The sequence below is a fragment of the Corylus avellana genome, chromosome ca5 (genome assembly GCF_901000735.1).
Source record: "Corylus avellana chromosome ca5, CavTom2PMs-1.0".
Taxonomy (NCBI): Eukaryota; Viridiplantae; Streptophyta; class Magnoliopsida; order Fagales; family Betulaceae; genus Corylus; species Corylus avellana.
Genome location: NC_081545.1, coordinates 22,790,489 through 22,807,931, shown reverse-complemented (window position 1 = coordinate 22,807,931; position 17,443 = coordinate 22,790,489). Strand labels below are relative to the sequence as shown.

At 33.6% G+C, this 17,443-nt stretch overlaps 1 protein-coding gene across 1 annotated transcript; it reads left to right on the top strand.

Annotated features, from left to right (window-relative positions):
- The first annotated feature begins 10,954 nt into the window (after nt 1-10,954).
- Nucleotides 10,955-14,169, top strand: LOC132181955 (cytokinin hydroxylase-like). Its single transcript, XM_059595171.1, has 4 exons — nt 10,955-11,243; nt 11,423-11,652; nt 12,145-12,756; nt 13,732-14,169. Exons 1-4 carry the CDS (start codon nt 10,955-10,957, stop codon nt 14,167-14,169), a joined length of 1,569 nt encoding a protein of 522 aa, XP_059451154.1.
- Nucleotides 14,170-17,443: the final 3,274 nt, after the last annotated feature.

Genomic DNA, 17,443 nt, shown 5'->3' with positions numbered 1-17,443 from the left:
CTTTCAAATTGGGTTGATTGAATTTTCTTCAATCTATTTTATAAAAGTGACATGTGTCCCTTGAACATGTGCATCTCACATTTTTTTTAATAGCGCACAATGATAAAGTTGCAATAAATTTTATTAAAAACTCATGTGCATCTCACATGTTATTAAAAAAAAAAAAAAAAACACATGTCACTTTTATAGAGTAGGTTGAAGGAAATTCATCCAACCCAGTTTAAAGGAAAACTTTGTCCAAAACTATATATTCGTAGATTTTATTGTTTAATAAAGAGTTAGACTCTTTCCTTATTATAGTCTAAGGGGCTATCACCACCCTTTTGGGCAAAGCCTAAGGTAGAAGTGGTGGAGCCAGAAAATTATAATTGTAGGGCCGAAGCACGTGAAAATTATTACGTGTCAGCATGTGATTCAAGCATGTTAAATGCTTATAACTTTTGACTCCAATTATATGCTAACAAGTGTCAAAAGTTATAAAAGAGTTGTATATGGCACGAAGGCCACACCATTATTAACTATATTACTATAAGGTTCAGGCTCATCTAAAGTTGCTGTCTATATACACAAAAATAAATACAAGACAACATATTTGCATATTTTATTTTAAAAAATAATTTGAAGAAACAAATAGATGAGGCTCATTATGTAATATTATGTATAGTTCTGTCCATTTTAAAACTCTCAAGATAACTTAGATACTTAGAAAACCATTTTTCTGTCTCACTCTTTAGTAATATATATATGGAATTTTATACTTAGGACTGAAAGTCCTTACTATATAATTCCCTTTGCAATGTAGGATTTTGCTCAAAGGTTAGAGTTCTTTTAGTTTTGGATAAGTAATTTGAGTAATAAGGTGAGAAGAAGAAGAGCATAAGATAAACCTCAAGCTCACCTCAAAACTTTCAAACAATAATGTCTAACGAATCACCATTCAAATAGCTTACGCAAACCACCATAGGGTCTAAAAACACACTCTACTTGTACAACATGTGCATGGGCCATTTGAAAATCTTCCTTATAGAATTTTTTAAAACACTTTGTAGGGGCCATAGCACCTACAGGTCCTAAAGTGGCTCCGCAATTGTAAGGTAGCCACACCACATAGGTGGGTGGCAGCTATCATATGGTCTCGGTTTTAGGGTTTTCAAAAAACCCTAACCCTATTCCTAATTTTTTTTTTTTTTTTAATGAGAATTACAATTTTTTTAAAAAAAATTTTCATAAATGGTTTAGGGTTGATGAATTTCAATTCCTAGTGGGAATTGGAGTTGGACTTTCAAACCTAAGACAAGATAAAATTCCATATGTGATTGGAATGTAGTTTCCTAATTTGATTAGGTTAACTATCTATGTAAGTATTATAATTCTACTTGAGCATCATACTTACAATGTATCATTTCCATGTATAAGTTTAAACAAGCATTACAAACATATTATAATAATATTTAACTATGTGCTTATTATTATTCGGGCATTAAAATTGCACTATAAACTCACTAGCTATGTGCACTCTACTTGGGCATTATAATAGAGTATTTATAACTTGCCTAGTTGAATAAACAAAAGGTAGAGTTTTCAAAATTTTAGCCTAAAATCTCTGGTTTGATAGCGTGAAACTTCCCAAATCGAGAAAATACTTCCATAGTACTTTAATACTCGAAAGCTCTCCCTCACACACTTAAATTAGCAAAATCACAAACTTGAGAGAGATTTAGAAGATTTTGTTACGAGGAATTATGGTTGAGCTCTCAGCTTAATTTTAATAAACCTCTAGATCTCAGTTGACCAAGATATTGTGCTCAGTCAACCGAGCCATTTATGTGTTGGTGCAATCAAATCATGCCATGTCTCTATTGTTCATTTGTGTCTGTCTTATCCAAATGTCAGTTGTCATAGTTGATCCCCACGTGCTCGATCAACCGAGACACGTGGCACCCAAAGCTTCAAGACCAAGTTTGGCCATGTGTCTTGCCACCTCATACTACCACCTTATTGACCTACCTCAGTTGACCAAGAACCCTAGCTTAGTTGACGAAGCTTTAACTTACCCAAACCTTAACTTCTGCAATCGATGTGATTGTGACTAAACATTCAATTGTGACCCAACACCAAACATTCGACCCTTTTTGTCCAACTATTTGATGTCATGATCGAATGTTCAAGTCCCACTGTCCAAACATTCAATTGTTATGTAGAAAGTCTAGTTTGAACACGTTTAGGTCTATGTCTTGTTTTAATTTGGGTTTAGAACTAATAATAGGCATTTTCTCAGATTACGAGGGTGTGAAACCTATAGAGGACTTTAAGGAAGCTCCATACGAGACAAGTCAATACAAACTCACATGGATACTGTGAACTCTATTTTTATGAAAATGTATGTTGATTAAGTAAGATAATGAAAATGATGAGATTTGTCAAAGAATGCATGTAAAAGACGGAATGACTAAATTGCATCTTATGACATGGTACATTGGTACGTGGGGGATAACGACCATGGACTTACTATAAAAGTTAACCATATGGTCAAAAAGATGCTTATGTTTATATGAGCTTATATCCTAGGGGTGTACAAGCAGTTGCGGTTAGCAGTTATTGGCTAAAACCGCTAACAGCAATCGCCTAAAGCTGTTATTGGATTTTAATAACTGCAACCGCTTTTCTTAGGCGGTTAGTGATTATTTTATAACCGGCAATTAGCGGTTATTCAAATCAATAACCTACATTTTATAACCGCTTTTTTTTATATGGGCTTTTGAGCTTTTTGATGTATTTTTGGCCTTCATTGTGTCTATTTTTTGGGCTTATTTAAATAATTTTGGGTCAAAGTCTTCTAAAAACAATGAATATGATGAAATCTTATCCCTAACTTGTAATCAAAATGACACAATTTTGGTGTTTAAGACCAAAACGGTGTGTTTTAATGTTATATTTTCAATATAAAAATGTATTTATATTATTATATATAAGGGTAGGCAGTTAGCGGTTGTTAACCATTTTTCTCTACCTTAACCGTCCCGCCCTAGGTGGTTAGCGATTTTTTATAACTGCCAACCAAAGCGGTTTTGCGGTTAGCGGTTGCGGGGCGGTTATACACCCCTATTAAATCCTATGGTTATTGGTAACCAACGCAACCATATTTGATTGGTGATTATTATATAGATGTACATCATTAGTAATGTGGGCTACCTGAAGTTAGACTCGGTTGGGTTACTAGTGTATGGACGGTAGCATACAATAGCGGGAGCATCAATATTGTCTTACAGGTTCCTCGAGACAGCGTCTGTTGTGCAAATTTATTTAACTTGCAAGTGCACGAATCAATTGCAATATAATGGATTGCAAGTGCGAAGTCGAACCCATAGAGAATTGTATTTTTGAAAGAGTAATTTAAATCTAAACTAATTTAAATCCTAACCTAGTTCCAAAAAAAGTTTGAATTTTGATTTTTGAAAATTAAAGGATAAACATAAACTAAATTAAATAAAACAAAAGGTAAAGACTAAGGTTTAGGAATCCATACTCACCGAATCATAACAACATACTCCATGTTCATCAATATTTATCCGAAGTTCTCACAATTTAAATCTTATGTATGTTTTACTATGCTTCAAAGAATTAATCAAAATCATCATATGTATCCATTCATTGACCAAATCACAAAAGGAATCCAAATTCAATTGAAACACCAGATGTATCCGTAGAACAAATCACAAGGGATATCCAATTTTTATGAGTTAAAAACCAAGCAATCAATCATATAAAATTATCTCAAATCATTACATGTATCCTTGAATCACAAGAGATATCTAAGAATCACTCCACACATTGATTAGAAGTAAAACAATTGAAATATAAAACTCAATAAAATCGGATAAATAAAGACTTACATAAAAGTGATGTCGTTTTTCATCAGTGAGGCTTTATCTCCAACCTTAGTTGGGAATTTAGCTCCACATAAAAATAAAATCTAAACCTAAACCTAAACCTAAAGAAAAACTAAACTAAAGAGAAAAGTTCTAGAATTTTGCTCTCTGGATTTGTATCCATTTTCTTGAATGCAAATAAGTCTATTTATAGGCTTAGAAAAGTCCAAGAAGCCCTATTAAACCTAGATAATTCGGAAGTTTGTCTCTCAGTCAAAATAGAAGTCTGAAATCAGAATAGGATTCGTCCAGATTTGTGTTCTTTAATTGCGGGGTAATTTTGGCATAGTAACCTTCCGAATTAGGAAAATCCTATTTCATAATGAATTGTAGTATTTTGCGTTAGCTTTCTAATGCCACTTGAATCACTTCAATCCAATATTTGAGCGAAACGTTAGGGTCACAATACTAAGACATGTACTGAATCTGAATTTGAACGCGATCCGAAATCTTATCCAATCTGATATTTTATCCAATTTAATCTGGTTTAACCTTTTTCTTGGATTTGGTTAAACTTAACCACATCATCTAGGTCTTCTCAAAATATGCTTTCTTCCAAACTTTGCATTTTTCCCTTTAAAGCTGTAGTTTTTCTTTAATGACCTACAAAACACTAAAAACACACAACTAACACAAAATATTAAATAACGACACAGCTAAAGGATTAACTAATGTAAATAAAGGGGTCCAAATATGCAACATTTGACACTTATCAGCGCCAACTTTGCTAAAAATGGGTAATATTTGAAGTAGACCATATGGAATTGATCTATGACATGATTTTCATATTACAGCATGTACTTTATCTATACAATATCCATGGTCATATGATGAATTATGACCTTATACTACTGTATGTGATTTATAAACAACTGAGTTTATTATATAATGACGTGTACGTCATTTGCATTTATACTCACTAAATCGTGAGGCTTACTCTTGTATCTTTTTCCCCTATACGTGTATATGTATTATTATAGATATTTTAGAATAAGATGGATCTTGGGAGGCATCCGATTATTGTGAATGACTTGATCTAAATCATTTTTGAGAACTTAGATCTCGTGTGGCTCAAGTTTATGTGGGATGCCAATGGAGCCACCCGATAGGATATAATTGAGATCATTTTTATGATGTACCTTGTTAAGTGTAGACTTTAACTATATTTTCATAATAGTTAGACTTGGTACGTAACTTATTTGATAATTGGTCTTTGACCGCGACATTTGGGAGTTGATCTATGTTATAATTCTTTAAGTTTCACTCATTTATTGATTGTGGGTTTAAATTATAGTCATATCTGCTTATAAGTGAAATTCTTCCACTACAGGCTCTGTTTTGAGAGGATGAGATTCTTGAGTTTTGTTCGTCGTGGAATAAGACTGGGAGATGAACAATGTAGTCAATTATCAATTAATTGATTTTACTCGGGTATTACATCTAATTCGAGCATTCTTAACTCATGAAAACTTCTTTGGGTATTTTGGTAAACAACATTAAATAATTCCACGAAATTCGGACATAAAGACTATCAAACAATTTGATTTTTCGAGCTTTTGAGGACCATAACGTCTAACTTCAATTGATATGAAATTTGTCTTAAAATTTTCCTTATCTACAGACACGTAACATATCCAAAAATAAATTAAAAGATGAAAACATTTGAAACTAAATCTCCTTGAAAGTTCACTTCCCTGTGTAGTGGAAAATCTTGTTTTGACCTATGCACCTTATAAAAAATCATAAATCCCTCCTCATGTATCAAAAAATCAGGAAACTGCCTTTAAACTGTTCATTTGTCATTATTTTATCATACCTTAAAAAAGTTCCCTATTTGGCCAAAATGGTTCAATTTATTTTCTATTGATAGGCTTTGATCTTGGCAAGCTATTCTCTCCATAATATTTCCATCCATCATCTTTAGTCCCCAATTATGGGTCTAACTTTAGCAAGATATCACATCCTCCTTAACTTCGAATCAGGATGCCCTTAACTCTAATGGGTAAAAATCAGGGTATTATAGTTAGTTAATTAATTAGGTATTCTAATATGATTTGAATACTCAATGCTAGTTAGATAACGATTACAGATGATTAGAATTCTAAAGTCGAGGTCTAACAAAGATTCCTTGCGTGACTAGGATTCCTACCAAGATTAGGGCTCTGTTTGGTAAACCCCTTCCCCTCCCCTCAATAATATTCACTTCATTTTTTTTTTTAAAAAAAAAAATCAACATCAAAACATTCTTACTTTTTTTTCACTTTTAATATCACATTACTTTTTTTTTTTTTTTTTTTCACTTTTTATATCACATCATTTACTTTTTACTTCTATTTAAATAAAAAATCACTACAAAATAAAACCTTTTCACTTTTCCATATCACTTTTTTACTTTTTTTTTTTTTTTTTTTTTTTTTATACCAAATATTCTTACTTTTTTCTACATTAATCAAATCAGCTATTGTATCTAGGGACAAGGGGTTTTCCAAACAAAGTCTAGAACTCCTTTTTTGGCTAGGATTTCTATCGAGAATTGGACTCCTATTTCAAATAGTCATAACGAGATTAGGATTCCTACTTTGAATGGAACTTTGATGGGAGATAACTTGCATACTATATTTTATGGTTTGTGGGTTCTATATTATATTTCTTCTTTTCAAAATTTAAATGCCTTAATCATGTTCTTGTTTATTTTTCATATTAAAAATATCATCATTTTTTAGCCATTTTCCCAGTTTTTTGAATTATAACAAATTGACTGGATCAAATTATGTGGGTGGGAATGGGTGGGAAGCGTAATATGTATATTGTGTTGATGACTGAAGGGCACAAGTTTGTGCTACTTAACCATGTGCTGAGTTTCCAACTCTAGATGCCTCTCAAGAGTCCAGGACAAGCAGCAATATGATTGTTGGAATAAGTCCAATAAGATGGCCAAGTGTAACATTTTGACATCTTTGTCAAATATACTACAACATCACATGCAAAAGATGTTACTCGCTTCAGACATCATGCTTAATTTGAATGAGACGTTTGATGACTAGGATCGTGCTGTCAGACAGGACACGCTGATTAAGAGTCTCTTAATGCTCCCCAGTGGGCAAGGAGCCGCTCCCAATATTGATAAATTGATTTATAATAAGGAGGGTTTTATTATGATGGAAATACTAGAAATACAAATTAAATGAGGATTTCTATTGTATGAAAGCAAAATAAATGAGGATGATTTCATGGAGGTTAATTACCATGCACTAGTTTGAATATCCTTCATACATGTAGTTTTTTCCATGCATGCTTTGATATTGGCAACCCACGGTACGTTGGCCTCACCTAGACATGCCGAAACTTTATAATTACTTAAAAGTATTAGCTTTTTCATGTGATAAATGATATGCTTCCATATATTAAAACTTTATCACCTAAAATTATAATTAATATCAATTTATATTTTTCTTTTCTTTTGATCAAAAGTATTATTTAAAACTAATATAAGTTTTAGTTAAAGAGCTAAATTTACAAATATAAAGTATTACTTTTTTTTTTTCCTGTTTAATTTTAAATTTACTTCATTAACTAATAATTATGTTATTAACTATTACCGAGCCTCTCGGTCTCGATTAGAATGTGCATCTCATTTTGGCTTTTCTTTTAGGGTTGGTAGCGCCGCCACTAATTAAGGCAGGATCTTTGCTGCCTATAACACTATAAGTCTATAACTACAAAATTAAGCTTTAATCTTTTATATATATATATATATATATATATATATATATATAAAAGATTAAAGCTTAATTTTGTAGTTATATATATATATATAAGATTAACACGAACAAGCGAGATTGATCTTTGCTGCCCCATTCGGCCAAAATTATTCACTTTTATCTTTTCCACTATTAATCTTGTGTCATAGTTGACGTGACAAAGCATAATGGGATTTAAAATATGGTATTAATTTGATCATTTTGGTATGGATTTGAAAGTAGAGATCATGGTGGCCCCATAAGTCATATGGCAAGAACGATAACAAGTCACTGCATACGCAACACAATTCAGAAAAAAAAAAAAAAAAAAAAAGAAAGAAAAAAACATTAGTGACATTTACGTTTGAAAGAACTAATTAATTTAAAAATTTCCTAAAATCACTTATATAATTCAATAAAATTATCAAATCAGCTACTTCAATATCTATTGCATGAAGAGATTAGATCATGCTGCATCCAAATTCATTAATGGACACAAATTTGAAAGTACAGATCATAGTGGCCCCAAAAGTCATATGGCAAGAATGATAACAAGTCACTGCATAAGCAACACAATCTAAAAAAAAGAATGTTAGTCACATCTAGAAAAAATGTTATTCACATATACGTTATTTTTAAAATGATTAATTAATTTAAAATTTTTCTAAAATCACTTATATAATTCAATAAAATTATCAAATCAGCTACTTCAATATATATTGCATGAAGAGACTAGATCCTGCTGCATCCAAATTCATTAATGGACACAAATTTTTTCTAAATTGGTTTGAAAAAAAATCCTTCTACTCACTCTAATAATTGTCAAGTGTCATTTAACATGCATGTTTGAGCTCCTTAAAAATCAATGTTTGGGTTCGAGAAGTGCTATACATCATTCTCGCTAGGGGTGTCAAAAATTACCGGGGAACCGGAACCGGTACCGGAAAACCGGAAACTGGAGAGCCGGTTCCGGTTGCAAAAAAAACCAAAAACCGGGGACCCAGGTTCCGGTCCCGGTTTTGGGCACCCGGTAAAAACTGGAAAACTGGAACCGGGTGCATTTATATATAATAATAATTTTTTTAATATATATAATATACAAAAGAGCTAATGTCTCTATAACAGTGATTTTTCTTTGATAGCGCCAAATTATTATTTTGTCATTTGGTATTAAGCTCACCCAGTTTAATTAGTAAGGAAATAATGAATTTGATTTTGGGTTATTTTGTCTTTTAAATACGCAAAGGTAAGGATATAATGAATTTGAATTAGTTTGACCGGGTTTTTGAGTATTTCACCTCACTTACTTTTTGTATGATGGTGTAGATTTACGGTTAGGCCTTATTCTTTCTTTATCATAGTTAAATTAAGAGGGTTATTTGTGTCTTCTCGTCATATCTATTTTCCTTTTTTTTTTTCTTTTTTTTTTCTTCCTTTTCATCCTCCGAGAGCCTCCTCTCTCTCCTCATTTTTTCTTTTTCCATTTTCTTCTCTTCTCCCTCTTCTTCTCATCTTTTCTCCGTTTCTCTTATTCTTCTCCACTTTTTGTATATGCTATGGATTTTTTTTTGGTTAATTTGCTTTTGTGTGCTTCATTTTTTGGAAGATTTGCTTTTTGTGGCTGATAATTTTCTTGGTGAGTTTTATCAGTGAGTTTGGTTGAATGGATTGACAGTTCTTCAAAGGTAAATTTCTCTTTCCTTTAAGTTTTGGGTATTTATCAATTTGATATTAAGGTGATTAAATGGTTTTGAAATGAAACCTTATGATTTTTTCATGAGGTTTCATTTCAGAAAATAATTTTCTCATGAGGTTTTTTTTTTAAAAAAATAAAAAATAAAAAAAAAAAAATTATTTTTTTAAAAAACCGGTTACCGAACCGGGTAAAAACAGGAACCGGCCGGTAACCGGGACCTCGGTTAACAGGGACCCGGTTCCCGGTTCCGGTTTCCTAAATCCAAGAACCGGGGTACCTCGGTTTCGGTCCCAGTTTTGGCTAAAAACCGGGAAACTGGACCGGGTTGACACCTCTAATTCTCACATTCTTTTTCCATCATTCCGCCTTTCAAAATCACCATTGAATTTATGTTACCAATGTATGAGGACTCATATTGCCCCACATATCCAATTGTGATTTTAAATGTGGAAAGATGGGAGAGGGACGAGGGGAGGAAATGAAGCTAGCATTAGAAGGGTAATAAATGACTACTAAAAATGTTAAAAAAAAAATATGTGCCTCTCAAATGTTAGAAGAGACTTGGCATTTATTAAAATGAGTTGGAGTAAATTTCCTCCAAACCACATTGAATGAAATTTTTGTCCTTCATTAATTTAAGAAAATTGAGTAAATTTTTAGACAAATACGTCATAGTGGATTATATATGTAGAATCATGCATGTAGCAAACATCATAAGAAATTGATAGAAAAGTCGTCATTTTACTTTGGAATAGATTATAAAAACTAATTGTGTAGATCATTTAATTTTGTAAAAAGCATAAGATGTCAGTAGGTTTATACTCCATTTTTAATAGGTGGGATCTAACACATGAAATATTTAATTTAAATGAGGATAGATGAAGAAATCAATGTTCGAACTCAAGATTTCTCGTTCTAATATTATATTAAATCACCATTTTTTAAAAAATATAAATTTAATCATTTAATCAATACTTTTAGTATACTTTTTCAGTTATTACCCTATTTATCAACCATGCATACTGAAAATGAGTAAAATCTAGCTACTTTGATAGGTTAATTATCTTTCAAAGAAATCAATTGATATTGGTATTTAAATATCCTATTGTCTAATTACTTTAAATTTCCAGGAAATCCCGCCGTAGGCTTTTTTTTCTCGTGGTTCGCATGTAATGACGTGTCAAAACAAAAAGTAAGAGCCAGTCAAAACAAATGACGTGGACAAGACTCATTCGCCGATGCCGTGGGAAGGTAGGACGGCTTCCACACAGAATGCGAAACTCATCTTTGGCGTGATGGACTTGGATCGTACGAACCAAAAACAACGGTTGAAAAAAAAAAAAAAAAAAAAAAAAAAGCTACTTTTTCTTTATTAAAAAAAAAAAAAAAAAAAACCGAAAACATGGTCTTAAAAAATGTTCAAACAACGGGTCAAAGTTCCGACATTCTTGAATTACCTGAATCTTTCGATCTCGTCTATAAATACTCGATCTACTCCCTAATATTTTTTATACCCACCAACATAAACAAGTATTTGTGCTTCCCCAAAGAGACAGAGAGAGAGAGAGATCTAGACATCTAGAGAGAGTATGGATCAGTTTCTTGACCTTTATTCTGAAGCTTTTAACATAGCCATGGTGGTCCTGCTTCTCTTCTTGTCATGGAAAATATTGTATTCTTGTTGGATTTCACCAACTCAGCGATATCAGAAGCTTCGGAGAAATGGGTTTAAAGGCCCAACTCCAAGTTTTCCGCTGGGTAATAGTAGAGAGATGACTAAGAAGAAAGGAGAACATTCTTCTTTGGGATCTTCAAAGTCCCCCCATGATATTCACTCAATGGTTTTCCCCTACTTTGCACAATGGCAAGAGTCACACGGTGAGCTCCTATGGTAATTAAAATATTATATATTTTTATTTCATATGCGATTTATTATGACGATATGCATGGTAGTATATAGTATGCATTAGATTTTGTGTATAGGGTAGACAAAGAGCATGCAGAGGGAGGACGTGAAAAGATGATAAATTTAATATGCCAAGTGTTTTGTGGTGCAGGAAAAGTATTCATCTACTGGCTAGGCACGGAGCCATTTTTATATGTAGCGGATCCTGAGTTCCTTAAGAAAATGTCTGGGGAGGTTATGGCAAGGAGCTGGGGGAAACCCACTGTATTCAAAAATGACAGAGACGCCATGTTTGGCAATGGTCTGGTTATGACCGAAGGCGATGACTGGGTTCGCCACCGCCACGTCATCACTCCGGCATTCCACCCCTCCAACTTGAAGGTCCCTCTCTCTCTCTCTCTCTCTCTCTAGATCTCTCATGCATCAATATGGACCGTAAATTGGTCGGAAAATATAGAAAGATCTGTCATGCATCAATATGGACGGTAAATTGGTCGGAAAATATAGAAAAGGGAAAAAAGTACAACAATTTTGAATACAATTGCCGTACGTAAAGGTGTTACATCGCATTAACCCAATAAGGAGAAAGATCTAGCGGTTTTCTAAAAATCTAATTTTAAACTTCATGATCATTATGGTATAATCATAAAGAAACAACAATTTTTCAACCATTTTCTTTTTTTACGTAAGGGTTCAAATACTTAACTTCTTTTGTTAGAATGCTTTATTTTAAATTGAGAAATGTTATACATCATATATATATAATGTGCTGGTAAAAATCAGTCATTAATTTCAAATTTGATCTTTACATATTTTATTTCCCTTCTTGTTAAATTTCCCACTAAATTGGGTATTTCTTGTTAATTTTTTTAGGTTATGGCATCCATAATGGTGGACTCGACCACTAGAATGCTTGATAAGTGGTCTACCCTCATCAACTCCGGCAGACCAGAGATTGACATTGAGAGGGAAATCACGACAACGGCTGGAGAGATCATTGCTAAGACAAGCTGTGGCGTAAGTAACGAAAGTGGCCGGAATGTTTTCCACAAATTAAGAAAGCTGCAAATTACTCTCTTCCAAACGAACCGCTTCGTAGGGGTCCCTTTTAGCAAATTCTTCTGCCCTAAGAAAGCCCTAGAGGCCAAAAGGCTTGGAAAAGAAATCGACGGGCTGTTTTTGTCAATCATAACCGACAGACAAAAAACGATTAAAGAACAACCTGCTTCAAACGACTTGCTAGGGTTATTGCTTCAAGGGAGCCGTGTCGACGGCCGGCCGGTGAAGACATTAACACCACGGGAGCTCGTCGATGAGTGCAAGACTTTCTTCTTTGGAGGCCATGAGACGACAGCATTGGCAATCACATGGACCTTACTGCTTCTGGCTGTCCATCAAGATTGGCAACATCAGTTGAGAGATGAGATTAGAGAAGTTGTTAAAGATAAGGAGATCGATGTCAGCAAGCTTGCCGGACTAAAGAAGGTAACATTATACGTTCTTTCACACACTATATGTTTGATTTGGTTGTACATGTCATGTGAAAGCATGTTATAATATAAATTAGAGAAATAATAATTTAACAAATTCTTCAAATTCTAATAAATGTCGATGCATTGTACTATAGGTGTAGATCGCATAGATTCTTGTGGTCGTGAACATGATGCATGTGGTCTTAATTAGTCGATATACGTACAATCTTTTCTTGGGAGTGGGGGACAAGGATATCAGAAAATAGAAAAGAATGCATTAGAAAATTCTTCATTGAATTTGTAGTTTAAAAAAGGATTAGAATTGACTAAATACTTTAGTTTACGGAATGGAAATGTAGCCAGGTGACATAGTCAATAAGATTTTTCTTCCTTGAATTTTAACTTGAAAAATTAAAAAAAAAAAAAAAATTAAAAAAATAATAATTCCGAAGAACTGTTACCTTGGCGGTCGATCGTTACCCTAGTTGGTGTCAACTACCGACCTTGGAAAAAAGGTCACCCATTGGTCAACAACGGTGACCAAGAAGTGCTAGCTACCACACGCGGCAAAGCGCGTGATCTACAGTATTTGATGGAATCTAGAAGGAGGGCCCGTGTCACGGTGTCAGCGTCATATCTATACAGAGTTGAGAGTACCACTTGTGGGATAGTACAAACTCCCTCCGATGACATTTGGCAACACTCTATTGGTTTACTATGCAAAAACTCCTATAAAGCCACACAAGGCTGAGTACACTTTGCCTTGTCTGGTTGGGCCGTCTACAGCACACAATAACAGCCGATTGAGACCAACCTGCTAGTTTTATAATTCAAATGACATGATAACGAAAATTAATTTTTATTATTATTATTATTATTATTATTAAATTATATAATAATTATATAACCGTCTATTAATTAAATAAAGACAAATACACTAGTTTGTTATGTCAAAATCTTACAAATGAATGTGCATTTAACGATGCAGATGGGATGGGTAATGAATGAGGTTCTTCGACTGTACCCATCAGCACCAAACGTGCAAAGGCAAGCAAGAGGAGACATCCAAGTAGATGACCTAACAATTCCTAACGGCACCAACATGTGGATCGACGTGGTCGCCATGCATCACGACCCGGCGCTGTGGGGCGACGACGTGAATGAATTCCGGCCAGAGAGGTTCAAAGAAGACGGAATCTATGGCGGGTGCAAGCACAAGATGGGGTATGTGCCCTTTGGTTTTGGAGGGAGAATGTGTATCGGCAGGAACTTGACGTTCATGGAGTACAAGATTGTGTTAACCCTAATTCTCTCTAAGTTTTCCTTCACCCTCTCCCCAACTTATATTCATTCTCCTTCTATTTTGCTCTCTCTAAGGCCTCAGTATGGGCTGCCTCTCATAGTTCAACCTCTTCAGAGCAACTAGTAATTCTATTGTACTAGCTAGTAGGGATATTTTTTCCTTTTTTTTTTTTTTTCTTTTTTTCTTTTTCGTGCTTGTAGAGAAATAATATATTAATCATCTTTCATTTATATAGCTAGCTCCATGATGTATAATGAAAATATATAATAGATGGCTGTGTTCCTTAATTTACCATTAAAATTATGGCTCCAAAATCATCTCAATATGTTAACTGCTATTTGATCTCGTATTGGAGGAGCTAATTCTTATAATTAATTAATTAAGTCTACACAATGGAGAGAGCCTAGCTAAGAATATATAGCAGCTAGTCTGCCTTCATTGTCGTCATATTCTTAATTAATCAGGAACAAATAACAAGTTGTGATTCAATTAAATTCGATCCCATCCATAAAAATATTATCCAAGTTTCAGCATTAATTCAATGGATAGAAAGTCAGATCCAGAGTGGATCCTAGTACGAATAATGCATAGGATTATCTATCCGCATATGTTCTTTCCTATGATGATTCTTTTGAACATTATAAAAGCTAGGAATACCAAAAAATAAAGTGAGAAGGCCATCCAACAAACTCAGAATCTTTAGTTTTCTACACATGCAGAAAAGAAAACCACAAAAGTCGTAGATATAATCAGAACAAAGAATTCGGATATCTACAAAGAAAACCCGCAATCATTGTTTCAGACTTCTTCACATTAATTATAATACAATACAACCATATAAAAGAAAAAGAAACTCTACTAGTTTTCTTTTCTGTTGTCATTGCCCTTTTTGATATCAAAAAGAAGGCATCATATGTCCAGATTGAAACTGGAATGCCATACCCCTCTCTGAAAAGCCTCCATCTCCATATCTCTGACTATCTCTCTCATTATTTCTTTGTTTTTCCCTTTCACCATTTCCTTTAGGGTTTTTTTTTTTTTGTTTTTTACTCCTCTGTTTTGGTTTTAGAAGTCAGATTTACAGCACTCCCTCGTCTTTCTCCTCCAGTTTCTGCCTCTGAATCTACATGTGGTGTCCCTTTTTAACATATGGGAGGCTTCCAGATCCAGATTCGGGCCACACTACGTACATGTCGTACCTCGTGTGGTTTTTTTTTTTTTTTTTTTGTCGTTCTACTCTTGTAGGGACCGTTTCTGAGTCTCTTCAGCTTCTCCAAAAGTTGGCCAAAAGCTAAGATGTATGAGTATCTTTAGACGCACTCACAACTCCACCTATAAACATCAATAAAATCGCTATAACCAATTTTACTAGCAACATCACCGATTCCACCAAGCAAGGCTAGCTCCCTTAATTATGACTTATGAGCTACAGATCTGTTTTTAATTGGTCTATGCAACTAGTTGGACTTTCAGCTCATCTATATTAAAAACAAAAATAATAAGTTCCTAGTCGCAAAATTATGTTAAATTATCACATATGCACAATCGTGGAATTCATTCTGTTTCTATTTAATTACTCCGATTAACTTTAATTAGCCCCCCATTTGAGTTAAAGGAAGAATAAAAATTATGGCTTAAGTAAGGAATATTTTGAAACCATTGCCATTCCAATGGACATCACACAACACAATAAACTAGTAAAGAGCGCCGCCCATCACACTCTTGTGTTAAATTTTGATCCCACGGCATATGACTTAATTCTTTTCATGACCAAAAATAAGTACATCAATGATACAATGTAGGGGCCCACAATTTTGATGTACTCTCTTGGAAAACCATAGGCTCTAGTGAGAATAGGATTTCTCATTCTATTGATTGGGTATGGTTCTGAATGGATCTAGCCTAAGGTTGTCTCAGTAGACAGTAGGGCTATTCAGAGCCGAAAATTCAGAAATCCAACCCTCATACTGCTCAACACATGTTTTTGGCCCATGTGGTTTAAGAACTTTATTTTTTACTCTATCGGTTTTATTTTGTATCATATATATATGGTACTTCTGTTAATCTACTATTCAAAAACTTAACGGAAATTCACGTGGCCAAAGGATAGAGTGACACGTGACCATATGCTTATGAAAAATTAAAAAACTAAAAATTTAATAAATCAAAAAAATTTGACAAAAAATTAAAAGGAAGAAAATGAAAAAAATGTGCTAGGGTTTTGAGGGACATTGTCGACAGTGACGATTCCCCCCCACCCCCAAATCCAGAACTTAATGATCCGCCCAACTCCTTGCGCCCATCGGCTTGCCCTCTCCCGAAAGCAGCACTGTCGGCTTCGCCTTTGCAGCTGCAACTTCCATTGACAACAGCAAGTTCCCCACTTTCTCTTTTTCCTTCTTACCTCTCTCCCCTCTGTTTCTCAAGTAGCTCATTTCATTTTTGGTTTGAATCATCTAATGACCAAAGTGTTGGGAATAAAATCATACTACAAGCCCATCAGGTTTTGAGCCTTGGCCAATGACAGGTCCACAAAGCTATTAATTAAATAGCATGAGATACAGTTTAACTGGGGCTCTATTAGAATAAATAAGTCCTACTCAAGTCTATATTGATGTAGGAGCCCAAGTCCAATTACAGCTTTCAGGAATCTGTTGTGAGTTTTAAAGTACTCGCAAGTGCATGAATCGTTTGCAATAAAGGGTTTTGCAAGTGCGAGGTCGATCCTACAAAGAATTGTGTTTTTTAAAACAATTTTAATCTGAACTAATTAAATCCTAACCTAGTCTCGAGAATTGATTTGATTTTTGAAATTGAAAACAAAACAAAATAAAATTAATCAAAAGATAAATATTAAGGTTTCAAAATTCACACTCACCAAATTAAAGCACACATTATTATGTTTGTTCATACATTCAAATTTGAATAAAATCCAGTGCATGTTCATTTTTATTTATTTTTTTAATAAAAATAACATACTGAAAGATTCCATGAATCCATCTATTATACAAATCACAATGCATATCCAACTTAAATCATATCATCCAATGTATCCGTTTGATTAACGAAAAACAATGGATATCAATTTAAATTGAAAGATGCAATCTATTCGTCGGATGAAACACATTAAATATCCAACTTTGACACAAATATTAATCTAAACAATCAATTAGAAGAACTTAATCAAATAATTGAATTGAAATGAACAGACATTACACTAAACGTTAGAATTGTACGAACAAAACATAAAAATATGCAAATAATCAATGGTGAGGCTTCATCTTCAACCTTAATTGAATGTTTAGCCTCTCATGACAAAATGAATCATAAACAAACTAATTAACTTCATTAAAATCAAAGAACTTATAAAAGAATTGGTGTTCAGAGCTACAAAAAC